Raw genomic sequence first — 26,691 nt, 5'->3', positions numbered from 1 at the left:
ATACAGAGCCTGTATCAGGGAGGATGCGGAACGTTCCGCAGCTCTCATACAGAGGCTGTATCAGGGAGGAAACGGAACATTACCCAGCCCTCATACAGAGTCTGTAGCAGGGAGGATGAGGAACGGTACCCAGCGCTCATTCAGAGTCTGTATCAGTGAGGATGAGGAACATTGTATCAGGGAGGATGAGGAACATTACCCAGCTCTCATACAGTCTGTATCAGAGAGGAAAAGGAACATTACCCAGCTCTCATATAGAGTCTGTATCGGGGAGGATGAGGAACATTACCCAGCTCTCATACAGAGTCTGTATCAGGGAGGAAAAGGAACATTACCCAGCTCTCATACAGAGTCTGTATCAGGGAGGAAAAGGAACATTACCCAGCTCTCATACAGAGTCTGTATCAGGGAGGATGAGGAACATTACCCAGCTCTCATACAGAGTCTGTATCAGGGAGGATGAGGAACATTACCCAGCTCTCATACAGAGTCTGTATCAGGGAGGATGAGGAACATTACCCAGCTCTCATACAGAGTCTGTATCAGGGAGGATGAGGAACATTACCCAGCTCTCATACAGAGTCTGTATCAGGGAGGATGAGGAACATTACCCAGCTCTCATACAGAGTCTGTATCAGGGAGGATGAGGAACATTACCCAGCTCTCATACAGAGTCTGTATCAGGGAGGATGAGGAACATTACCCAGCTCTCATACAGAGTCTGTATCAGGGAGGATGAGGAACATTACCCAGCTCTCATACAGAGTCTGTATCAGGGAGGATGAGGAACATTACCCAGCTCTCATACAGAGTCTGTATCAGGGAGGATGAGGAACATTACCCAGCTCTCATACAGAGTCTGTATCAGGGAGGATGAGGAACATTACCCAGCTCTCATACAGAGTCTGTATCAGGGAGGATGAGGAACATTACCCAGCTCTCATACAGAGTCTGTATCAGGGAGGATGAGGAACATTACCCAGCTCTCATACAGAGTCTGTATCAGGGAGGATGAGGAACATTACCCAGCTCTCATACAGAGTCTGTATCAGGGAGGATGAGGAACATTACCCAGCTCTCATACAGAGTCTGTATCAGGGAGGATGAGGAACATTACCCAGCTCTCATACAGAGTCTGTATCAGGGAGGATGAGGAACATTACCCAGCTCTCATACAGAGTCTGTATCAGGGAGGATGAGGAACATTACCCAGCTCTCATACAGAGTCTGTATCAGGGAGGATGAGGAACATTACCCAGCTCTCATACAGAGTCTGTATCAGGGAGGATGAGGAACATTACCCAGCTCTCATACAGAGTCTGTATCAGGGAGGATGAGGAACATTACCCAGCTCTCATACAGAGTCTGTATCAGGGAGGATGAGGAACATTACCCAGCTCTCATACAGAGTCTGTATCAGGGAGGATGAGGAACATTACCCAGCTCTCATACAGAGTCTGTATCAGGGAGGATGAGGAACATTACCCAGCTCTCATACAGAGTCTGTATCAGGGAGGATGAGGAACATTACCCAGCTCTCATACAGAGTCTGTATCAGGGAGGATGAGGAACATTACCCAGCTCTCATACAGAGTCTGTATCAGGGAGGATGAGGAACATTACCCAGCTCTCATACAGAGTCTGTATCAGGGAGGATGAGGAACATTACCCAGCTCTCATACAGAGTCTGTATCAGGGAGGATGAGGAACATTACCCAGCTCTCATACAGAGTCTGTATCAGGGAGGATGAGGAACATTACCCAGCTCTCATACAGAGTCTGTATCAGGGAGGATGAGGAACATTACCCAGCTCTCATACAGAGTCTGTATCAGGGAGGATGAGGAACATTACCCAGCTCTCATACAGAGTCTGTATCAGGGAGGATGAGGAACATTACCCAGCTCTCATACAGAGTCTGTATCAGGGAGGATGAGGAACATTACCCAGCTCTCATACAGAGTCTGTATCAGGGAGGATGAGGAACATTACCCAGCTCTCATACAGAGTCTGTATCAGGGAGGATGAGGAACATTACCCAGCTCTCATACAGAGTCTGTATCAGGGAGGATGAGGAACATTACCCAGCTCTCATACAGAGTCTGTATCAGGGAGGATGAGGAACATTACCCAGCTCTCATACAGAGTCTGTATCAGGGAGGATGAGGAACATTACCCAGCTCTCATACAGAGTCTGTATCAGGGAGGATGAGGAACATTACCCAGCTCTCATACAGAGTCTGTATCAGGGAGGATGAGGAACATTACCCAGCTCTCATACAGAGTCTGTATCAGGGAGGATGAGGAACATTACCCAGCTCTCATACAGAGTCTGTATCAGGGAGGATGAGGAACATTACCCAGCTCTCATACAGAGTCTGTATCAGGGAGGATGAGGAACATTACCCAGCTCTCATACAGAGTCTGTATCAGGGAGGATGAGGAACATTACCCAGCTCTCATACAGAGTCTGTATCAGGGAGGATGAGGAACATTACCCAGCTCTCATACAGAGTCTGTATCAGGGAGGATGAGGAACATTACCCAGCTCTCATACAGAGTCTGTATCAGGGAGGATGAGGAACATTACCCAGCTCTCATACAGAGTCTGTATCAGGGAGGATGAGGAACATTACCCAGCTCTCATACAGAGTCTGTATCAGGGAGGATGAGGAACATTACCCAGCTCTCATACAGAGTCTGTATCAGGGAGGATGAGGAACATTACCCAGCTCTCATACAGAGTCTGTATCAGGGAGGATGAGGAACATTACCCAGCTCTCATACAGAGTCTGTATCAGGGAGGATGAGGAACATTACCCAGCTCTCATACAGAGTCTGTATCAGGGAGGATGAGGAACATTACCCAGCTCTCATACAGAGTCTGTATCAGGGAGGATGAGGAACATTACCCAGCTCTCATACAGAGTCTGTATCAGGGAGGATGAGGAACATTACCCAGCTCTCATACAGAGTCTGTATCAGGGAGGATGAGGAACATTACCCAGCTCTCATACAGAGTCTGTATCAGGGAGGATGAGGAACATTACCCAGCTCTCATACAGAGTCTGTATCAGGGAGGATGAGGAACATTACCCAGCTCTCATACAGAGTCTGTATCAGGGAGGATGAGGAACGTTACCCAGCTCTCATACAGAGTCTGTATCAGGGAGGATGAGGAACATTACCCAGCTCTCATACAGAGTCTGTATCAGGGAGGATGAGGAACATTACCCAGCTCTCATACAGAGTCTGTATCAGGGAGGATGAGGAACATTACCCAGCTCTCATACAGAGTCTGTATCAGGGAGGATGAGGAACATTACCCAGCTCTCATACAGAGTCTGTATCAGGGAGGATGAGGAACATTACCCAGCTCTCATACAGAGTCTGTATCAGGGAGGATGAGGAACATTACCCAGCTCTCATACAGAGTCTGTATCAGGGAGGATGAGGAACATTACCCAGCTCTCATACAGAGTCTGTATCAGGGAGGATGAGGAACATTACCCAGCTCTCATACAGAGTCTGTATCAGGGAGGATGAGGAACATTACCCAGCTCTCATACAGAGTCTGTATCAGGGAGGATGAGGAACATTACCCAGCTCTCATACAGAGTCTGTATCAGGGAGGATGAGGAACATTACCCAGCTCTCATACAGAGTCTGTATCAGGGAGGATGAGGAACATTACCCAGCTCTCATACAGAGTCTGTATCAGGGAGGATGAGGAACATTACCCAGCTCTCATACAGAGTCTGTATCAGGGAGGATGAGGAACATTACCCAGCTCTCATACAGAGTCTGTATCAGGGAGGATGAGGAACATTACCCAGCTCTCATACAGAGTCTGTATCAGGGAGGATGAGGAACATTACCCAGCTCTCATACAGAGTCTGTATCAGGGAGGATGAGGAACATTACCCAGCTCTCATACAGAGTCTGTATCAGGGAGGATGAGGAACATTACCCAGCTCTCATACAGAGTCTGTATCAGGGAGGATGAGGAACATTACCCAGCTCTCATACAGAGTCTGTATCAGGGAGGATGAGGAACATTACCCAGCTCTCATACAGAGTCTGTATCAGGGAGGATGAGGAACATTACCCAGCTCTCATACAGAGTCTGTATCAGGGAGGATGAGGAACATTACCCAGCTCTCATACAGAGTCTGTATCAGGGAGGATGAGGAACATTACCCAGCTCTCATACAGAGTCTGTATCAGGGAGGATGAGGAACATTACCCAGCTCTCATACAGAGTCTGTATCAGGGAGGATGAGGAACATTACCCAGCTCTCATACAGAGTCTGTATCAGGGAGGATGAGGAACATTACCCAGCTCTCATACAGAGTCTGTATCAGGGAGGATGAGGAACATTACCCAGCTCTCATACAGAGTCTGTATCAGGGAGGATGAGGAACATTACCCAGCTCTCATACAGAGTCTGTATCAGGGAGGATGAGGAACATTACCCAGCTCTCATACAGAGTCTGTATCAGGGAGGATGAGGAACATTACCCAGCTCTCATACAGAGTCTGTATCAGGGAGGATGAGGAACATTACCCAGCTCTCATACAGAGTCTGTATCAGGGAGGATGAGGAACATTACCCAGCTCTCATACAGAGTCTGTATCAGGGAGGATGAGGAACATTACCCAGCTCTCATACAGAGTCTGTATCAGGGAGGATGAGGAACATTACCCAGCTCTCATACAGTGTCTGTATCAGGGAGGATGAGGAACATTACCCAGCTCTCATACAGAGTCTGTATCAGGGAGGATGAGGAACATTACCCAGCTCTCATACAGAGTCTGTATCAGGGAGGATGAGGAACATTACCCAGCTCTCATACAGAGTCTGTATCAGGGAGGATGAGGAACATTACCCAGCTCTCATACAGAGTCTGTATCAGGGAGGATGAGGAACATTACCCAGCTCTCATACAGAGTCTGTATCAGGGAGGATGAGGAACGTTACCCAGCTCTCATACAGTCTGTATCAGGGACCAATGTCGCCTCAAACAGCAGTTGAAAATCAGTCAGCTGGCAAGTCATAATCCATTTTATAATTTCAATACATATACTTACACTTTCACGTACGAACCCTACAGACATTTTTTTCTCCCACCCTTCACAGGTGTGTCTCCTGTATTAGCTGGGAAAGATCAGCTTGTCACCCCCTAGGGGGAGATAGCCTCGTGCAGATTAGCACATGTTCAATTGTGACGTCATTAAAATGCACCACCGGTAAGTGTGACGTCATCAAAAGTGAATGACGATATTCATACCCCACATGTGTTTTTGTTTATACTACTGTCGGTGGAGTTGTGACTGAAATAATAGGATGGGAGAAAAACAATCATCTCCTACTTTAAGGGTGTGACAGAGAAATCTCCAACCCTTGGGGTGATTTTTTTGGTTGTCTAACCCTTGGCAGAGCCTCAGGTTAGACAACCAAAACTCATTACCCCTTAGGTTGGAGATTTCTCTGTCACACCCTCAAGGTAGGGGAAGATTCTATTAAACTCTGTATTGCAAGCGAATTAGCTTTTTATGCTCAACTAAAGTTGTTTTTGTTACCACGACCTTCAATCAGGTAACTTCAACGTAATGCCAAATGAATCGTTGCACAGAGCTGCTATTGAGAGAAGTATGGCAAGGAAGTCCATTTGCTTGAAAATCTATTTAAGTGTTGAACCACTCTCAATTGGCATTCATAGTCAATATAAATGCAAGCTAGAAATTTGATTAAGAAAACGGGTAACACATTTTTCGGCTAAGATCGTTTTGGGATTTCCTCTGTGTAGTTGGGATACCATTCACAATACTGGATTCATACAGGGATGTTAACTGTCTCAGGCTGATAAATAAACATTTCATATTGATTTAATCCTTTGCCTGACCTTTCTCAATCTGATCATTTCTTACACCAGATATCGACCATAACAACCTTAAATTTGTGACGATGTATAATTAAGAATTTTTTAAAATTAATTATTCAACGAATACATTTATTTCCTTTTTTATACTTATTACCATAAATGATTAAAGTATTTATCAATTTTAAAGACATTTCTTGTTTAAGCCAGTAAGGTTCTACATGTACAATCCCTGTTGTTACCTACTTCATCTCCTTTGTCTGCGACCACAAATGATGATCCGTCTCCAAGGTAATGGCTTCTCTTTACCTAGCAACCAAACACAACCTTCATAAGCTAATACACAATGTAAATTTAAAGGCACATTCAAGCAAAATGATGGTTTTTGGCGAGGTTTTTCAACGAAAGTAAATCCTTGTGTATAAAGAAGTTCCATTACACTTCTTAGAACTAAAATTGTTGTCTTGAGTTATTAGTAAAACAGGTAGCTTGTTATAGACAGCAATACATAAGGCACTACGAACTGTGGTAAGCCTTTGATCATTGTCCAATTAACAAGTGACATACTTCAATGTTCTTGTAGGTAATGGTCAGCAGTATATATAAAGGTTATTGTATCAAGAACTCTTAATTTCAAATTCTATGTCAGAAAATATCACAGTTTCAAAATATGAATCGTTTATATTATAAAGGTGGATTTTAATTCTGAAATAGAATCAGACCTTTTTTGAAATATCCATAACAAGCCGTACATGACAATCCAATCACATGACAATCACATGTCAATCACATGACAATCACATGTCAATCACATGACAATCACATGTCAATCACATGTCAATCACATGACAATCACATGACAATCACATGTCAATCACATGACAATCACAAGATCAGTACTTCAGTTCCACCTACATTTTCAGGTTTTGTGAAGCCGAGAATTTTGAAGCACTTTTCTGCCTTGTATTTCATATTAGCCTTGTCATCCTCCGACATCGGTACCAATGTGTTTCCATAGCGATGACCTGTGAAAATTCAATGAATGATATAGTGCACATTCAAACTATCAATTACAGTAAATAAAAACAAAAAACCTGAAGAAAATAATTGACAAAGTACATAAAAACATCTACTGTAACAAGACAGTGCTATATACAATGACCTGGGAAGGTACCTTATATATGGTAGAGTGTTGGTGTTCTGTTAAGGGCGATTGTTAGAACAGTCAGTAACCTCTGACCTATCGACATCCGGGCCAACAACAGTGACTAATATAGGTTGAAATTACCAGTTTCATATATAATTGTTGTAAAATAAATAAAAATTATTTATGTTTTTCTATTATCACCGGCCTTCATCAGGACCGTTATCTCTCACCTTCTATCATGTCCTCCCGGTCCACCTCTGTTTCCTCCTCGTCATTCATGTGGTATGTCCTCAATGTGCCCACCTCCTCTGAGGGCTCCTTGGCATACACCCTTTTCCAGCTCTGCTTCAACTTGAAATCTTTCAGCTAAAACACAAGCAACACAACACCTCACTGTAGCCTTTCTTTGTAACATTAGGCAGTCACAATACATGTAGTTGTATTTTAATACTGTGATGTCAGTCATAATGATATGTATAGTTCAGGACGTCAAAACATGATTTTAGGTAAGACTTTATATTACTACTTCAAAAATTTAAAAGGCATGCATTGTTCTGTAAGATTTATATATTTTTAACATTATAATAATAAAATAATAACAATTTGAGGTTCGTATATACCGCTTTATCACAACCTAGTTTGTAGATCGTCTCAAAGCGGTTCACAAATTATTATCCGTGGTATAGGGCCTTTGCAACCAGCCAATACTTTTCTCAACCCCCTGGGGAGCATACAGCTGGAGCTGCCATTTGGCGCTTACAGCTAGCATTCAACAATTCTAGCACTGCCCAACCACATACTCATTTACAGCTGAGTAGACTGGAACAAGCTGAGTAAAGCATCTTGCTCAAGATACAACACAGTGCCATGCCGTGACTCGAACCCGTAACCCTTCGGTCACGAGCCCAGAGTCCTACCAATAGACTACCGTGCCTCTGTATGAAACTTATCTGCTCTAATACTAAATATAATTCATGAAAGGAAATATGCTTGTAAAAATATGGGTAGTGTCTCTTATAAATTTCATTGTCAAGAATTTACATTTACATTTTTCACAATAAAGAGAATGCTACTCAGTCAATTTGGAGGGTCTACGAGGTTTGTCAGTACATCAGTACTCATACGGTCGAATTTAGGGAGGAATTATTTTGGTCTGGAAAATATTTCACAATTAACTGCTTTACAGGTCATAAAATCTGTCTAAAAGAATATTCAGTTTAACATCATGCAACCAAAGCTGCACTTAATTTACCTTTACACACAATTTTCCAGTTAAAAAAAGCCTTTTATACACACAGACTGAAAATATAGGTTTGGAGAGAGGGCTTGTAAATATAGGCGTTGCCTTTTGGTTTATTCTCTTTAGATCTAATTGATTTAAAAACAATATTTTGAAATGAAAGAAATTTAGGTAACAGTATACTTTTATGTTTTAAGAAAACTCAAGTGAAAATCTTACCTTTGCGTAAGAACAAATAGGTATCCGAATACCGGACGTTATTTCTAGCTGACATTTCCACGCTGTCTGTTTGATTTGTCGACTTTGGAAAGAACTTAGGGCCGGCAAAGCCTCACTGTCAAAATAACAACCAGGTCAATAACTTTATGTCATGTGTTGTACAGGTACTACATTGTCTTGGCAGGAATTACTGTATTACACATAGTATTACCCGAGGAGATGGAACAACACTAAAATAATTGCAAAATTATGGTGAAGAGACCGGACACTCCAACACGAAAAAAAGATGGGTAAATGTCATGGCCATTAATTCTTGTTTGACTTGAAATTCAGGGGCATGACAAGGAAAATACCATGGCCATTAATATTGTGTAGTTTGGTAATAAACTATAAATTGAGAATCAATGGCAATGAAATCATGGAATGGTTAAGTAATTTTTAATGGCCTTTAAAACACCATTAAGTAATGGCAGGTGGACATTTAATGGCCATGAAATGTAGTAATAAGTATAATGGCCATTAATATTTTGTGTAGAGATTTTAATGGCCATACCGTCAAATAGTATTGCTCTGAATACCATTAGAAGTACCTCATTGACTTTTAGCACTTTAATGGGTTTAATTTATGGGACTTTTATTTGCCTTTCATGGGAATGTAATGGGGAAAAGTTCATGGGTTTTTCATTAGAACTTAATGGCCTCTTCTCCAGTAGTGCACATTATTTGTGAGAAAAGTTAAATGATATTTTGGATTTGCATATATTGAAATTGCACAAAAAGGCAAAGCGGATTTTGTTTGTTGTCTCCCATGACCAATACATTTTTTGCATCTAATTCAAAAAGATTCAAAACGGGCAGCAAAATGGCTATACATATCATAAAACTCCATGCAGCATTCCCATTATACACTTTCCAATTATTTCAATGATTCTCTACACAGGCCAGATATCAAAAGATTTAGCCCAACAAAGTAGGACTAGTAGCAGTCACCAGTTCTTAAACAGATGAAAAGTAGCACCCCCTCATATGATCAATTTTTTTAAACAAATTTTGACTTTCAACCATCACAAATTTTCAAATAATCATTGTTTTTAGGTTTTAATGTGATGTTCAATGAAATGTGTCAGAGACCTGAAACTATAACACTCGCCGTCCACTTCCTGTAGAATGTGACGCAGCATCGCCTCTCCTGCTCGCTGCTGGGCGGTGCGCTCCTTGCGATGCCCGTTTGATATCGTGCTTGGCCCCGGTTTTTCGCTGTCATTATCATCCTCGTCGTCTAAACTTGGACCACTGAAAACACACAGGATACAGAGAAAGTGAATGTTAGCATACACTATACATAGCAATTACATGTCAGGGGTTAAATTAACACACGACAAATATGAACTCTACGTTTGAGTGGTGATGTTTGACTGTCTGCGACGTTCCTGAGATAGTAGACTACTTACTATCAATTTCCATTTCTAAGGTAACTAGCTAAAATGTCTTTTGTTAAGGTCTGCTTGTGTTTCTACCATCATATTAGTCTATTTTACATTAAGTTCTGTTACCAAACTTATATGACCTCTGTTACCAAACTTACATGACCTCTGTTACCAAACTTACATGACCTCTGTTACCAAACTTACATGACATCTGTTACCAAACTTACATGACCTCTGTTACCAAACTTAGATGACCTCTGTTACCAAACTTACATGACCTCTGTTACCAAACTTACATGTCCGCTGTTACCAAACTTACATGACCTCTGTTACCAAACTTACATGGCCTCTGTTACCAAACTTACATGACCTCTGTTCCCCAACTTACCTGACCTCTGTTACCAAACTTATATGACCTCTGATACCAAACTTATATGACCTCTGTTGCCAAACTTACATGACCTCTGTTACCAAACTTACATGTCCGCTGTTACCAAACTTACATGACCTCTGTTACCAAACTTACATGACATCTGTTACCAAACTTACATGACCTCTGTTACCAAACTTACATGACATCTGTTACCAAACTTACATGACCTCTGTTACCAAACTTACATGGCCTCTGTTACCAAACTTACATGACCTCTGTTCCCCAACTTACCTGACCTCTGTTACCAAACTTATATGACCTCTGATACCAAACTTATATGACCTCTGTTGCCAAACTTACATGACCTCTGTTACCAAACTTACATGGCCTCTGTTACCAAACTTACATGACCTCTGTTCCCCAACTTACCTGACCTCTGTTACCAAACTTATATGACCTCTGATACCAAACTTATATGACCTCTGTTGCCAAACTTACATGACCTCTGTTACCAAACTTAGATGACCTCTGTTACCAAACTTACATGACCTCTGTCACCAAACTTATATGACCTCTGTTACCAAACTTATATGACCTCTGTTACCAAACTTACATGACATTAAGCTCAGTGCCTGTTCCTTTTATCCCATTGATGATGGTATCAATTTGGTCATCTCCGAATTCGCCACCTAGGTCAGACATCAGTATCAGGCGCTTGAACCCGAAACCCTTCTTTCCTCTAAACATCAAGAAAACAAATATTAGTGTTACATTTGGTTGTGAAAGGTATTTAACTCATTCACCCTCTGAAGACACATTTGAACTCTTCCAATTCAAAGGTTGGAATAGCTCATTATAAAATTTCAGGGGTGAATGAGTTAATAAAGTGAATTATAACTAACACTTCTCACAATCACATCACTGAACAAGGTAGATTATAAAATACCAGGTGAAGTTGGAAAACATTTTTCTAAAAACAAATTTTCTTTACCATATATCAATGGCATGGATAAACAAAATGAAGGTATATAAAGCTAAATATAATTTGTCTTTTAGAAATGTTCAATCTTCACAGTATGGTATCAAACACAGGCATCAGACTTGCCTAGTAAATGGACAAGTCAATGAAAATAAGCTTATATTGGAATCAATGAGACAAAGATTGTTGTATATCTAATGCATGGGCGGATTGGTCGAGTGGTTAACACTCCGGCCTTCCAAGCAGGTGGCCGGGGTTCGATCCCCGAAGTCGCCCTACGCATGTAATATTCAGATAAAGTATTTTTCTCCTGCCCACACAACTCCAACAACCCAGCTGGAGTATAAAACTGTCTGGGGTGGGTGTTGCGGTATCTGTGCTGTAGCATTCAAGCGAGGTGGCACTATAAATGATACCGTTGGAAGCACGGTCCCACTACAAACAGAACACAATACATCTCCAGCACACACACAGGCATACACACATAGGGAGATATTAGCCAGGTGGCATAGGACTAGTAGTTAGCGCCTGATAAGGCAGCTCCTGCTTATTCCTCAATATTGTATTGATTAATATATATGCTCATTGTATTGACTGTATAAAATTGTATATCTATGTACTGTAAAGCGCTTTAGAGTGGCTTATGTTAGCTAGATAGGGCGCTATATCAAATGTTGTATATTTTATTTTTTTCAATACTAATCCAGTTTCTAGGCGGTTTTGTGACCTGAACTGTGAAGGGATTAACTTAGGCGTTTGATGACCACCCTCTACTTTCTAGCTAGGTCTAATGAAAGTGAAAGTAAGGTTGGAATGAAAGCAACTCTTTATGTAGGTTTATGGTGAAAACTTCATTGGTGCAAGAGTTCATTAGTGCAGCTATGTCCTACATTTTAGTTAGACAAGACCTGCATTGAAGATCTGAGATCTTTGCTGGTCAACAACATGGCATTTTTTTATTACAAATTTGTACTTCTATCCGGGTTGCAATGTTCTTAGCACCCAAAAAGACTGACCTGCTCATGCAAAATTCCCCAGTATGAAAACAACAGGGTTTGTGTTGATGCTATTCTAATGACCACACAACAGTTTAAGGGATCCTATTTAAATATGCAGAAGAAATTTCATCTTAAAAGATCCCTTTTATAAAATACCCTGCACAAAACCTGAGCAAATTAAAGTAATGATATTTGAACAACACTGAATACAGAAATGAAGGAAATGTATTTAACAGATGAGAAACGGCTGTTTTAGACAGTTGAATGATCCATGTATATAAACCTATGAAGCGTAAGATATGGCACAGGAAAATCTGACCCCTCTGTTTTCTGACCCCCTGTCTAATCCAATGTAATGCTGTCATATCATTTCTAACAAATATTATCAAATAAAACTTGTGCATTCCAATATCTCAACATGTTGTATCTCATTGATTGTCGGATTAGACAGTTTTCACTATAAATACTTACTGAGTGGCATTCACAAGATGATCTATGCCGACCACAAGGGCATCCAAATCTACACACAAGTTAAAGAGGCAGATTTTTCACTAATTTTAACAATACATGCAAAGGATAATATACAATGTATCATACTCATTTTGTTACCAAGGGAATATTAAGTTATTCACCCCTGAAATTTCATGATGAACTATTCCAAACTTTGAATTGGAACAGTTCAAATGTGTCTCCAGGGGTCAATGAGTTAAGTCCAGTTTTCAGATTGAATGACAGCAATTAAATAAGCTATTTTGGGAAAAGAACTTGAATTAAAATTTGGAAAAAGTATAAACAAAAACCAGAACAATGCTTATCAATAACCTTAAAAAATAAAAAAAATAAAAGTCATTAAATATTAATTTGAACAAGTTTACCGCTAATTGGGAAAAAGGATGGGGGGGGGGGGGGGGGCTATTTTCAATTGGAAATATGGAGCTAAATGCCACTACTGAAAGTGAGTAAAACAGAAATGGTAGGTCACAGTGACCTATATGTTTGATTGGATGTATAGTTGTATGAAATGTAGAACATGTTTCTCAATATACATATATATATAACATGACGACTCCTCTCAGTATGATAGATGTAGGACCTTTAGTATAAATGAACAGGAGCTAAATGTTAAATCTAAACAAGATGTATGGACTGTCGGACTAACATAAAAACGGCAAACATTTATGCCCCTCCACTATGGACGCAGGGTATGACAAAGGGAGATAAATCTCTGTTCATCAGAAAATGGGGTTTGCTCAAAAATGCATTACACCTTTTACTGTTTTCTTAGTATATTTGTGCAGAGATTTTATGCTGTACTCCAATGGATTATACTTCAATAATTTATGAAACTCTTTCAGACAACCTGCAAACTAGTTTCTGATAAAGAGGTACATAAGAACCTCAAATTATTATCATTATTATGATTATCTGAAATATAGTCTCATAATCATCTTAAATTTAGATCACAACACATTCCCTAAATAGAAGGAAAAATAACACTGTCACCTAAAAATTATATTAACCAAATTATCTCCCCTGAAAGGATACAATCAGCTGACATGTTGCTTGGTTGTATGTCATTCTGTATCAGGTTCAGGAGGTCAAAGTCTGCGATGCCAAGTGGTCTGAGGATAGTGATGTTCTCGTAACTCTCGTCGTTGGCCAGGGGATTGTCAGTGTCCGCAGTCCCAAACAGGATCACTGCTACCTCATCTTTAGATTCCGCAAATACCTACATATAGATAAAACCACAATATTCATCAACTATGATATTGGTTAGAAATATGTTCCTGCTAACTTTGAGTTATGTTTTCTTATTCAAAATATATAAGGCATTTAATATGTTTTCCGGTACCAAAAAAGTTGCCATCTTTCAATAAAAATCTTTAGAGAAAGAAATTTCTAAAATCAAGTGTTAGAAAAAAATATAAAATAATTTCAGCCTTGATCTGGTTCCATGACAGCTGAAGTACAAACCTGTACCTTCATTGATGTTTAAACTCACCTTCCTCTGGACAATCATCGTGATGGCTTCTATAGCTGTCTGTAGAGCGGTTGTCTCCCCTTCCGGGGCCTGGTTCATAGAGGGCCCCACATCTACCACAATGGCAATCGCTTCCTGGAATATTTAGAGGTCAAAGTTTATATCTTATCATGAAATAGAAATGTAAAACTCTGTATTCATCAAAGTTATTTATTGTCCTGTAATAAGTATAATCTTTGTTCACATATGTATGCTGTATAAAGTAATCTCTTTAAACAGGTTTAACTTTAAGGAACAAATTCTAGATGTTTCGGTATCAGGTCGTTTCGCTACACAAAAATAAGTTGTTTTGGTAGGTTTTTTTGTAAACGTCAAAAAATGCTGTAGAATCCTTCAGTACATGATGCATAGAAAATCAACACTCAGGCCACAAAAATCAAACAAAGTACAAGTTTGAAAGTTAAGTATGTGACTGCTAAAGGTTTTTTTATGAAATATTGGAAAAATTTTTGAGAAGTACCATAACGTCCCAACCATTTCACCCCTAGGTAACTTTAGTAGACTCTACCATACATTGATCTGGATTAGTCCATTATGGTCTACAGTCGTGAAAGTGTTATTAAAACAAGTACCAATACATCTTGGTATGGAAACATCTGTTGACATTCTGAAAAGTCTTCCTGATTTCTAACCAAAAGTTGAATCCAATATTAATATCTATACAGATAATGGTAAAAGGCATCCAAATCATAAGTTACAAAAACAAATCATGCAAAGGCCAGACCGACTTAAACTTGTGGGTGTTTTAGATCTAAATTAAACCTGGTGATCAAGGTTCCGAGAAACATTGCAAATCATGGGACGTTTCTAACAGGATCTGCGTGTATTCCTACAGTGATGGTTAAACAAGTGCTGTGTTCCTCCTCACAATGGATTCCAAAGATTCTTTCAGAGATTCCAGTCAGTTACATATTGTTTTCCCTATATAGGTTGTCTCCCTTTGTTTCTCTGGTTCTTGTCAAACGTTAGACCTATTCGGCAAGTCTCGCCGAGAGTATGGTGTGTCTGCTAGTTTTATTTAACCCTACACACGCAACAATTGTAAGATTGTGGACAGAATGATACACGGGTTATCGCAATCTGTATTACAAATATAACGCTACGGATCGCTACTGGGGGTGGCATTTACTGGTTGTTTACATTCAGTGATGTACCAACAGCCAGAAGTTCAATCTGAAAACTGGGTTTCAAAAGAATCTAAATAGCAAACTCATCAATTTTATAGTGACTTGCATTCACAGACTGATGTTTTATCTGCTTAAAATAGTGTGGTAACTGCAAAATATGCGAAAATATGCAAAATCGAGTCATGTTATTGCTGAGCACGCACCTTGTTTGCCGCCATCTTCAATCAAAAATATAAGGGAGATAACCCTATAAGTTAAGGGGGAACATTTCGAAAGGTTTTTGACGAAAACCGGTTGTCATTTCAAAAAGATTTTTGATAAAAAGAAAGAGTCTTGAAGCAGAGGGAAGTTTTTTTAACTTTTTGTTTCAGTAGACCAAATTTGAATAGGCCATTTCAGTGGGCAAGGTGATATCAATTGAATACTGAGAGCAACATAATATGCAAATACAGTTTAATATAAAAAAATATATGACGGGGTTAATACGGTCAAAGACTGATTTTTTTGTCAATTCTGGTTGCCATGGTAACATGTTGAAATTTGTACGAATTAATACAATTTTAATAGATACAGTAAGTTTTAGTGTTTTCCCCCATAGAAAACAATAGAACATTCATGTATGCTTGAGCAAGCTGGATTTGAAGAAGATGGTTATCTTCTGTAGGAGAAGGTGACCCCACCTCCTCCTAGGGTGACCGAGAAACCAACGCAAAGCTATGACAACATTGATTAAATATTTTGATTACTGTTACCAAAATTGCAAACATAAAAAATACCTTCATCAGTAGTATACGTCTCTGGTTTTACTAGCTTAACGGTCAACTCGCCTTCGATAGAACGAGAGACATACAAATTTACGTCTCTAATAGAACTATGTAAATATATAATTATTCTTTTTTATTATTAACACATAGGTATATCTCAAATATGTTCCTAAATATTTTTTAATAAACGTTTTGTTCATTACACAGTTTGATATTTCGAATCTTAATTATCGGTATCAGAGTTATCGTTGGACTGTCCTTGGCATAGAGACTGCTCTATAACTACTATAGTTTAACACATTGTACAAATTCTGCCATTTGCTCAAAGATTTGTATGTCAGATTTAAACCACGTCATCTAAGAGGACCCGAGACTCACCAGGGATAAAGAAAAGCTGAGTGTTCTCGCAAAGTTTTTTAGTAGTGTTTGTACAGTAACCGATGGAAGTGAATATATAGCGAGAATTCAAAAGGACAATGTCACTGCGGAATTGATACCCAGCCAAGTGCAAGAACATCAAGTACAAGAGTATCTTTCAAAATTAAATCCAAAGAAGTCATCAGGACTTGATGAACTACTCCCAACATACCTGACAAAACACAGCAAATTCTATTTCCAGATAAATTACAAAACTCTGGACTTCAACCAGTCACTAACCACCGGAGATATTCAAGAAATGCGACCAATAGGAGACCGGAAACTATCGTCCCGTCAGTCTGACATCAGTTGTGTGTAAGATCATGGAATGTATTATTCGAGAACACATCACTAAGCACATGCGGATAAATATATATTTTTCAGCAAAACAAAATGGTTTTATATCTGGAAGGTCAACCTCTTCACAGTTACTCGAAGTCTTAGATAATTGGACTGAAGCTCTTGATAAAGGTCACGATATTGATTGTATTTATAAATATGGACTACCAGCAAGCCTTTGACACCGTTCCTCACTTTGCGTCTCATCAGTAAGCTACGCGCATACAACTTTTCACATCAAACAGTCTCATACATTTCAAACTTTCTCTTAGGTCGACAGATTCAGAGTGGACAATTAAATGGTTACTTCCGGGATACCACAAGGTTCTGTCTTGGGTCCATTTCTTTTTGTTATTTTCATTAGTGTGGAGTCTGATATGTATCTCTTTGCAGACGATACTAAAGTTTTCAAAGTAATAACCAAGGAGGAAGATAAAAAATACATGTATTGTAACGAGACTTGGATAGCAGTGCAAGTGGAGCGAGGATTGGCTTAGGAAAACGCATCCAGATAAGTGCAAAGACATGCACGTCGGAAAGTCCGCGGGACCACTAGAGTTCTCATGTCAAAACTAAATTTAATGATAAAGAATTACTAACTACAACTAGTGGAAAGGATTTCAGTAATAAAAGAGCCAGACTTAAATTTTGAGAAAAGGTGAAGAAAGCAGTAACATAGATTACACATCGCTCTTAATCTCATAGTGTTATCGTATTTGTACTACTTTGTCAAATCCAGGTAGCAGATGTCTAACATATTTCAACACTGGAATTGTTATCAAAGCAGTCTGGTATCCAAATAAATACAAACATATTGATTTAATTAAAAATGTTCAACGCCGAGCCACCAGATGCTTACCTTGACTACACAAATTATCATAAGAAGAAAGGCTTAAAAGTCTTATTCTACCTACATTATCATACAGGCGTATGCGTGGAGACATATATTGAAGTAAATAAGATGATCAGTGGCGTATATGACAAGGAATGGTGTACTTCTGTAAAAGTATGGTCAGATATGGCCATCAGACACAATGAAAGAGGAAATTCTAAAAAACTGTTTCCTCAAAGGGCAAACTCATCATTAAGAAGGAACTCTTTTATTGTGAGAGCAGCACGCATATAGAACAATCTACCAGAATCTGTGATATCTGCTCCAAACACAAACTGGTTTAAAAATAACCAAGACCTGATTTATGAAATCGAACTTTTAATATGAACTTAACTGTCTATGTTATTTATATTACAATTTACACCTTGTTTACATCATTAGTATTATTATGTAGTATTTATTGTATGATATTTAGTCCAGTGAAGAGGTTTGTTTAAACCCTGTACCGGAAAAACTTAACTTAAATTTCCCCATATTTTAGCAGATGTTGGACTGACAAATTTGCCTTTGAAACGGCCCCTTTTTGTACCTGTATTTTGGAACTCTCTAGTGTTAGAAGACCTTTTTACAGTGAAAATGGCAGCATCCAAGAAAATGAATGTGAATCCAGACCTAGCAAAGGAACGATCTAAGGCGACGTTTGATGTGGAACAATTGACATATGCTCTTTACCTTGGAAAGGAGAGGACAGAAAGAAAGCGATACCTCGGTAGGGAAAGAAAACTCTTAATATGCTGTCATTAATAATTATCCGTTGTATAACGTTAGAAAGTTACAATACGTGATCAGTCGGTGGACTTCGAACCTTCCCCTTCACCTGCCCTTTTTATATTTATTGTTAAATTATTACGAATAAATTAGATATATTTACAGTGTCAGATACATCTATTGTCGTCGGGAATTTCAGTTGGCAATATTATAAAACAAGACCTGAAGTTTCTCCAGGTAAAAGTAAGCTTATCGATAAGAACCATTCACGGGATATTGAAATGGTCACATATATACAAAATAAATACAGGGTTATATACAGAAATAAAGTAATTCAGGTAAATAGTAGATGTGTAGCGGAACTGGACTGGGTCGATCGTCGGCGACCAGGTAGCTCAATCGGTAGAGCATCTAGAGTTCGGAGGGTCCCGGGTTCGAACCCCGGTCTGCGGTCTGGTTGTGTAGTTTTCCTCTCCTGTTACATTTTGGGCCCAACGAAATATATCCATATTAAAACAGGAACATGAAAATTTACATGACAACATAAATCACAGAAAAACAGTCACCATGAAACAATAATGCAAGTTGGCAACAAAATATATAAAATATTCTGTTTTAAATTTATGCATATATATCCCCTCGGTAAGCTTGTAACAGAAGGCTAGTTGTAGTAAATAATTTATCTTGTAAACGTGAGGTTACGAGAATTTTTATATTAAAAGTATAAATGTTTTAGGTGTAAAATTATACAGTATGTGATATACAAGGACCGAGGACTGTAATGTCTGTACCCCACAATAACAATGATGACCATGATTTGATGAAGTTATATATAAGTAGAACTTTTTACCTTTCAGAGGACCTAGCTGTTAACGATCCAGTGATCAAGGAATGCAAACCCTGGGCGTTTTGTTCCAGAGAAGAGCAGTATGAAATGGCCCTAAAGAAACACATCCACATTGCCAAGCAGATCAAGTTACTTGGTTTCACTGACGAATGGGACCAATACTTCTACACAGAGTATTTATTTTAACAATCATATAATTATTTCCTCATCATTGTCAGTGGGTTTTTTACCTAAATTTTACAACAGCCTGTACCTTTATTATTTGGGAAAATTATTCTTATTGAAATTGGGAATATATTCCTCATTTTTTGGTCATTTGGGAAAATAAGGCACTTTTTAGCTAGGGGTAACAGCCTGTATTCGGCTGTAAAACTGAGAGAAAAAAATCACTGATGTATTTATACGTAGAATATAGAAACTTCTGCTTTAGCAAGGCCAATATGCAGCAGTGAATTTTAATAATATCACATTTCAGTTGATGTTTGTTTTTTCTTTTTTAAAATAATTTTGCTGTCCTTTTTACATATTTAATGAAAAATGTTTTGATTTTTTTCCAATGTACTTCTTACAATAGTTTTACCTACTTTGGGTACCTATATACCTGGTATTTATAAAATGACAACAGGCCCAGACACTAATTAATTTTATAAACTTCTTTCATCTGTTTTGGGATATCTGTTAAATAAATGCATGTGTGATAACATGTTTATTTACCGCACTACAGAGCTGCAGCATGTCACGAAAACAGTCCTATAGGTCTTCATAGCAGCATGTTCCTGCCAACACTGCGGAAACAGGCGTCAGAGGACCAGAAGAAAAAGTTCCTACCCTTGGCTGAAAACATGACCATCATTGGAACCTACGCACAAACAGAGCTAGGGCATGGTAACTACACTGTTATAGACGTTCATTAATAGTTGATCATCCTGACCTCTCAACAACTGAGAGATATAGATTTAAGATAGGTGTGATTATCCTGTAGCTTAAAGTAAATGGTACCAACAGTTTAACTCATTCACCCCTGAAGACACATTTGAACTCTTCAAATTCAAAGTGTGGAATAGTGCCTTATGAAATTTCAGGGGTGAATGAGTTCAACTATATTAATTATTACCACTGTTATTAAATATTTTTTTAAATCCTTTTCAAAAGAAGTGTTTATAAAATACAAATGTTGCAATGCAGATTTTGGATTTAAAGTTGTTTGAAAATGGAATGTTGGATAAGAAAAAGAAAACAGGAAAACTGCAGGGGTCAGATTCAGGAACTTTCCATAGTACAAACATTGGATAAAACGTAGGTAAATGCTACATATGGTATATAATTGCTAGGTATTTTTTTACAGAACTTAACAGCGGTGTGAATTGGGAAAATATGTCTTAATAATTTAAAAATTTATATTTTTTCTGATTTTTAAAAATTGGACACATAAAATAGGATCACATTTGTTTGGTAGAATTCTGCAATAATTAACCTAATGTAAAAATATCCTAATTTACAAAACACTTAACCATTAGTTTGTTCTCACCTTGTGTATTTAATTTGTGTAATTTAGATAAATGATAAGTATAGTCTGTGTGAGCTTTACAGTCCCAATGGGCCTCTTGTTTACACAGGTACCTTCATTCGCGGCCTCGAGACTACAGCGACGTATGATTCCAAAACCCAAGAATTTATTCTCCACTCTCCCAGTTTAACATCCATGAAATACTGGCCTGGAAACTGTGAGTATAACCGTCCTCTATCACAGGGTTTTTATTTAACTTTAAACAGTTTCCATAGAGTAACATTCAAAGTCTACAGAATATTAAGAATCATAGAAAAACATTTTAGGCTCCTGATCTTCTGAAGTCTCACTGCGGAAAATATTATCTTGACAACTGTTTTGAATTTCTATCATCAGTAAGCTGATATTGAAGAAGGGCAGAAGCCAGAATTTTTTTCACAATTAGTGTTCTTTTCATTAGCTTGCAAATATGCTTAATTCAGTCATTAATCAGTTTTGAGGTCAAAATGTTTTCCAACTGCGCTTTTTAGAAATAGCCTAATTGCAAAGATTTTGCCCCGACATCAGTTGCCATTTGGACTTTAAATAATAATTAGGATGTTTATTATGGGTACTGGTACCCTATATGTATCACCGGTCCAATTAATTCTGGAGATTATCCCTGAATCCAAATGTTGTGTAGCAGAAAAGGAAAAATTCAACAACCAGACCAGAATTTGAACTCAGGACCTCCTAACTCTAGACAGACTCTGAAACCAACTTAGCTAGATGGTTGTCAGTGATTGACCCAGTCCAGTTCTGCCACGATGTGTTAATTTATGTGAACTTTCCTATGAGACAGCACCCCTACAATCTGATTAAAATCATATGTTACATGGCTTCGTTAACTTCGTACTACGCCTAGGCGGAGCCATGTAACAGATGATTTTAATCAGATTGGCACCCCTATCACTTCCCTATGTTGTTTTATTTCAGTGGGGAAAACAGTGAACTTCTGCATCATAATGGCACAACTTTACACAAAAGGGAAATGTCATGGAATCCATACGTTCTTACTGCCGTTACGTAACCTACAGACCCACCAGTCTCTACCAGGTACTTAATAGACTGTTATATAAATCAAGTCTTGTCCAGCCACTACTGGTCTATCTAGCTGCTGTGTCCAGTCAGGGTTTTTGGGGACAAGTTGACTTTTTAGCTTGTCTGATAGCAGTATTTAATACAGTTTTGGATATTTTATTAAAACAATTTCTCTTACTATAATAAGAACTGTGATATAAACTTTTTCATGTAAATGTTTCCCCCTATAGCACTAACAGCTTTTAAATATTTCTTCTTCAAATTATTTTTAATGGGGATAAAGTAAGGGATACAAATGTAAAGATAAGAGACAAATGTCGAAGTCATATCTATTATTCAATGTACAAAACTCATACACCTTTCTATAAATTGGATTTTTTTTAGAATATTTAAAACAATAATATTGCTGAAAATTCAGACATAAGGAACACTTATTTATTTCTTTGGTTTTAATGTTCATCAAAAGAAGTTTGGTAAATAAAAGTAACTATTTAAACATAATATTACCCCCCCTCCCCCTACCTTAAGTTTGATAAGGTATTATAAGGTATTATATTAGCGTGTCCGTCTTGAAAGTTCATTGCAAATGAAACAAATCAGCTTTAAAAAAACCTGGGGAGAACCCTGCAGTATTTTTCTTATTGTTCTTGTGTTTTTCATTTGCCTTTCATTAAAATGATAAAATCTCACAGATGTTGAGACAGTGATAACATTACTATTCAGGAAGACAGGTTCAGAAATTACTAACATACATATTTTGTTTGAAGGAATTGAGCTAGGTGATATTGGACCTAAATTTGGCTACGGCACGAATGATAATGGCTACCTCCGGCTGAACAACGTACGGATCCCACGTGATTATATGCTGATGCGATACTCCAAGGTACAGGACAGTTAACAAAAAGTCATCTGTTTAGCCCAACATCTTCAGATTGTTGGGTGTTATTATTGCCTTTTGTCTGTTGTCTGTGTAGTATCATTGTTATTCCATGGGGCGTCTTGACATTTAGGTTAAAGAACATCATCACCATTTCTCATAAAGGACTGTAGAGATTTCTTTCTGGAAATTTCCAGTTTCCCTTTTGTTGTTGGTTTTGTATGTTTAACTATGGGACAGCTGATCACAATAACGAGATAGCGGCTTCACTTGGTGTCCGTCTTCAAATTTCACAGCTGAAGTATGTTATCGCTATTTCTCAAGAAGTACTGGAGGAATCTTTCTGGAATATCCTGTCCCTGTTCCTGTAGATACTTTGTTGTGCATGTTTCATTCTCAGCTCAGTTGAAAGGCATTGCATATTGTTAAGATATCTCTGGGATATTTTGTTTTGAAATCAATTATCTTCCCTCAATTGTTTTTGCAATGATTCTACTGAAATTGATATTCATCGGTTATTTGATGTTTCAACAAACAGCAGTTGAAAACCTTTTAGAAATTGTCAAAGTTTTAAAGCACCACTTATGCTGAGTGACACCCATTGTCTCTGTTTCCTACACTTTTTGACTGAGTGACACCCATTGTCTCTGTTTCCTACACTTTGTGACTGAGTGACCCCCATTGTCTCTATTTCCTACACTTTGTGACTGAGTGACACCCATTGTCTCTATTTCCTACACTTTGTGACTGAGTGACACCCTTTGTCTCTATTTCCTATACTTTGTGACTGAGTGACCCCCATTGTCTCTGTTTCCTACACTTTTTGACTGAGTGACACCCGTTGTCTCTATTTCCTACACTTTGTGACTGAGTGACACCCATTGTCTCTATTTCCTACACGCTGTGACTGAGTGACACCCATTGTCTCTGTTTCCGACACTTTGTGACTGAGTGACACCCATTGTCTCTATTTCCTATACTTTGTGACTGAGTGACACCCATTGTCTCTATTTCCTACACTTATTCTGAGTGACACCCATTGTCTCTATTTCCTACACTTTGTGACTGAGTGACACCCATTGTTTCTATTTCCGACACTTTGTGACTGAGTGACACCCATTGTCTCTATTTCCTACAATTTGTGACTGAGTGACACCCATTGTCTCTATTTCCTATACTTTGTGACTGAGTGACACCCATTGTCTCTATTTCCTACACTTTGTGACTGATTGACACCCATTGTCTCTATTTCCTACACTTATTCTGAGTGACACCCATTGTCTGTATTTCCTACACTTTGTGACTGAGTGACCCCCATTGTCTCTATTTCCTACACTTTGTGACTGAGTGACACCCTTTGTCTCTATTTCCTACATGCTGTGACTGAGTGACACCCATTGTCTCTGTTTCCTACACTTTGTGACTGAGTGACCCCCATTGTCTCTATTTCCTACACTTTGTGACTGAGTGACCCCCATTGTCTCTGTTTCCTATACTTTGTGACTGAGTGACCCCCATTGTCTCTATTTCCTACAATTTGTGACTGAGTGACACCCATTGTCTGTATTTCCTACACTTTGTGACTGAGTGACCCCCATTGTCTCTATTTCCTATACTTTGTGACTGAGTGACACCCATTCTCTCCGTTTTTGTTCAGGTCCTGGAGGATGGGACCTACGTAAAGCCGCCTAACTCTCGCCTATCTTACGGTTCAATGACTCTGATCCGTGCTGCCATTGTTGGTGATTCGTCACGTGGGCTGGCGCAGGCATGTACCATCTCCATCAGATATAGCGCAGTCAGACGACAGACCGAAGTCTATCCAGGGTAAGGGTTGTCTCCATCACGTTATACATAGTATTCTGTTATATTCTGTTATAACCTGACCAAAAGGGGATTGTTTAACCCTTTCACCACTGTAGACCAAAATGGATTCATCCATATCAATGCATGGTAGAGTCTACTTAAGTTACATAGGGGTGAAAGGGTTAAACCTGTCATTTCATCTGTTATATATGGTATGTTTAAATTTAAATAATCTTAATCTAAAAGCTGACAATGAAAAAAAAAAAAAAATCCCAGTTAAGAATTTCTTAGGGGTAAAGAACTGATTCAATTACATAACTGATAGCCAATTTTTTGGAATGTAAATATACATATTGAAACGTATTTTTTTGTAATTATCTTGCCATTTTTTAAATTTAAATAATACCAATTAATTACTATATAAATGTTGAAAAAAGATGTCATTGACAAACAATTCACTATCCAAAAATTGCTTCATTTTACTATCAATGTATCTCTTAACTGGGAAAATGTTAAAAATAAAAGAGACATTGAAAATGAAAATACCTGTTTTATTTACATTAAACATAGGAATTGAACAGTTTACCGGTAAATAAATGTTTTAAAATGAATAATGAACTTGTGTCATAATGAGCATGGTATCCTTTGGATAATTGAATAAGTTATTATTTCAAATCAACTGAAATTGAAACAAAATGGATTTTGTTCCTTAAGATATGTATTTCAAGAAATTGTTCAAAAGAAAGATGAACAATTTTATAGGAGCAAACAAATGCACAGCAAGACTGGGGTTCGAACCCAGGACCCTCCAAACTCTAGATAGATGCCCTACTAAGAGGGCTTCCTGGTTGCAAACGATTAGCGAGTCCAGTTCTGCTACAATTTCTTGATTTTCATTGATGTTTTTTTAGAATTAGTATTGATAAATATTAATTAAATAGATATGAACTTATCCTATGTACCTGTATGTAATTATAGAGGACCAGAGGCCCAGATTATGGATTATCAGACACAGCAGTACAAGTTATTCCCCTTGTTGGCCACTGCGTATGCCTTCCATTTCACAGCGCAAATGGTGTATGGGATATATCTACAGGTCACAAGCCAGATAGAGGAAGGAAACCTCGACCAGATAGGGGAGGTAAGTCAGGCAGAAAAACCTCGACCAGATAGGGGAGGTAAGTCAGGCAAGANGGGGGGGGGGGGGGGGGGGGGGGGGGGGGGGGGGGTAAGTCAGGCAGGGAAACCTCAACCAAATAGGTGAGGTAAGTCAGGCAGGGAAACCTCGACCAGATAGGGGAGGTAAGTCAGGCAGGGAAACCTTCATCAGATACATGTAGGGGAGGTAGGTCGGGCAGGGAAACCTCGACCAGAAATGGGAGGTAAGTAAGACAGGGAAACCTCCATCAGATAGGGGAGGTAAGTTAGGAAGGGAAATTTCTAGAGATAGTGGAGGTAAGTATATAGCATTGCACTTCATTAGATCATAAATATATTTTTAACTTATTATTTGTATGTTTTAAGGAAGTTTTTGGTAGAAAAGCTTTAATGTGCAGGTTCCCCAAACACCCTTTCTGACATTATGTCTCCTTGTTTCCCTCACAGCTCCATGCCCTATCAGCAGGTTTGAAGGCATTCACATCTTGGGAGTGTTCCTTGGGGATAGAGGTGTGCAGAATGGCCTGCGGTGGTCATGGTTACTCTCATGCCAGCGGCCTCCCGAAAATCTATGTTGACCTGACTCCAGGATGTACCTACGAAGGGGAAAACACAGTCATGATGCTACAGACTGCAAGGTTAGGAAGCTGTGCATAAATAACAGCTAGGGGTGGCAAGATGGTTTGAAAGAAATTTTTATAACTTCAGGCTTTTCCATTCAAACATAAGCCCAACCCTGAGATATCAAATTCTTCAAAATGTCTATCACCCACATAGGTTTCTTTTTCTAACACATGACCAAGAAGTTAAACATAGGTTGTTAATGATAAAAAGTGGTGAAAAGCTACAAATTATCTCAATAA

At 38.6% G+C, this 26,691-nt stretch overlaps 2 protein-coding genes across 2 annotated transcripts in view; one reads left to right on the top strand and one right to left on the bottom strand.

Moving 5' to 3' along the window:
- Positions 1 to 15,675, bottom strand: part of LOC110466153 (X-ray repair cross-complementing protein 5-like) — a 33,584-nt gene extending 17,909 nt beyond the window's left edge. The window contains exons 1-10 of the mRNA XM_021522499.1: positions 15,637 to 15,675; positions 14,268 to 14,381; positions 13,811 to 13,994; positions 12,737 to 12,785; positions 10,902 to 11,027; positions 9,620 to 9,781; positions 8,489 to 8,603; positions 7,260 to 7,395; positions 6,798 to 6,907; positions 6,129 to 6,191 (exon numbers count right to left, since the gene is read on the bottom strand). Coding sequence (XP_021378174.1) covers positions 6,129 to 6,191; positions 6,798 to 6,907; positions 7,260 to 7,395; positions 8,489 to 8,603; positions 9,620 to 9,781; positions 10,902 to 11,027; positions 12,737 to 12,785; positions 13,811 to 13,994; positions 14,268 to 14,381; positions 15,637 to 15,651 — 1,074 coding nt within the window. The 5' untranslated portion in view covers positions 15,652 to 15,675. The remainder of the gene's footprint in view (positions 1 to 6,128; positions 6,192 to 6,797; positions 6,908 to 7,259; positions 7,396 to 8,488; positions 8,604 to 9,619; positions 9,782 to 10,901; positions 11,028 to 12,736; positions 12,786 to 13,810; positions 13,995 to 14,267; positions 14,382 to 15,636) is intronic.
- Positions 15,676 to 18,404: 2,729 nt separating this feature from the next.
- Positions 18,405 to 26,691, top strand: part of LOC110466158 (peroxisomal acyl-coenzyme A oxidase 1-like) — an 18,422-nt gene continuing 10,135 nt past the window's right edge. The window contains exons 1-9 of the mRNA XM_021522505.1: positions 18,405 to 18,554; positions 19,411 to 19,573; positions 20,125 to 20,285; positions 21,017 to 21,124; positions 21,883 to 22,002; positions 22,755 to 22,870; positions 24,522 to 24,691; positions 25,649 to 25,811; positions 26,276 to 26,466. Of these exons, the coding sequence (XP_021378180.1) occupies positions 18,422 to 18,554; positions 19,411 to 19,573; positions 20,125 to 20,285; positions 21,017 to 21,124; positions 21,883 to 22,002; positions 22,755 to 22,870; positions 24,522 to 24,691; positions 25,649 to 25,811; positions 26,276 to 26,466 (1,325 nt within the window). The 5' untranslated portion in view covers positions 18,405 to 18,421. The remainder of the gene's footprint in view (positions 18,555 to 19,410; positions 19,574 to 20,124; positions 20,286 to 21,016; positions 21,125 to 21,882; positions 22,003 to 22,754; positions 22,871 to 24,521; positions 24,692 to 25,648; positions 25,812 to 26,275; positions 26,467 to 26,691) is intronic.

The sequence above is a fragment of the Mizuhopecten yessoensis genome, unplaced genomic scaffold (genome assembly GCF_002113885.1).
Source record: "Mizuhopecten yessoensis strain PY_sf001 unplaced genomic scaffold, ASM211388v2 scaffold11121, whole genome shotgun sequence".
NCBI lineage: Eukaryota > Metazoa > Mollusca > Bivalvia > Pectinida > Pectinidae > Mizuhopecten > Mizuhopecten yessoensis.
The sequence above is the reverse complement of the archived record's forward strand: the minus strand, read 5'-3'. Positions and strand labels throughout refer to the sequence as shown.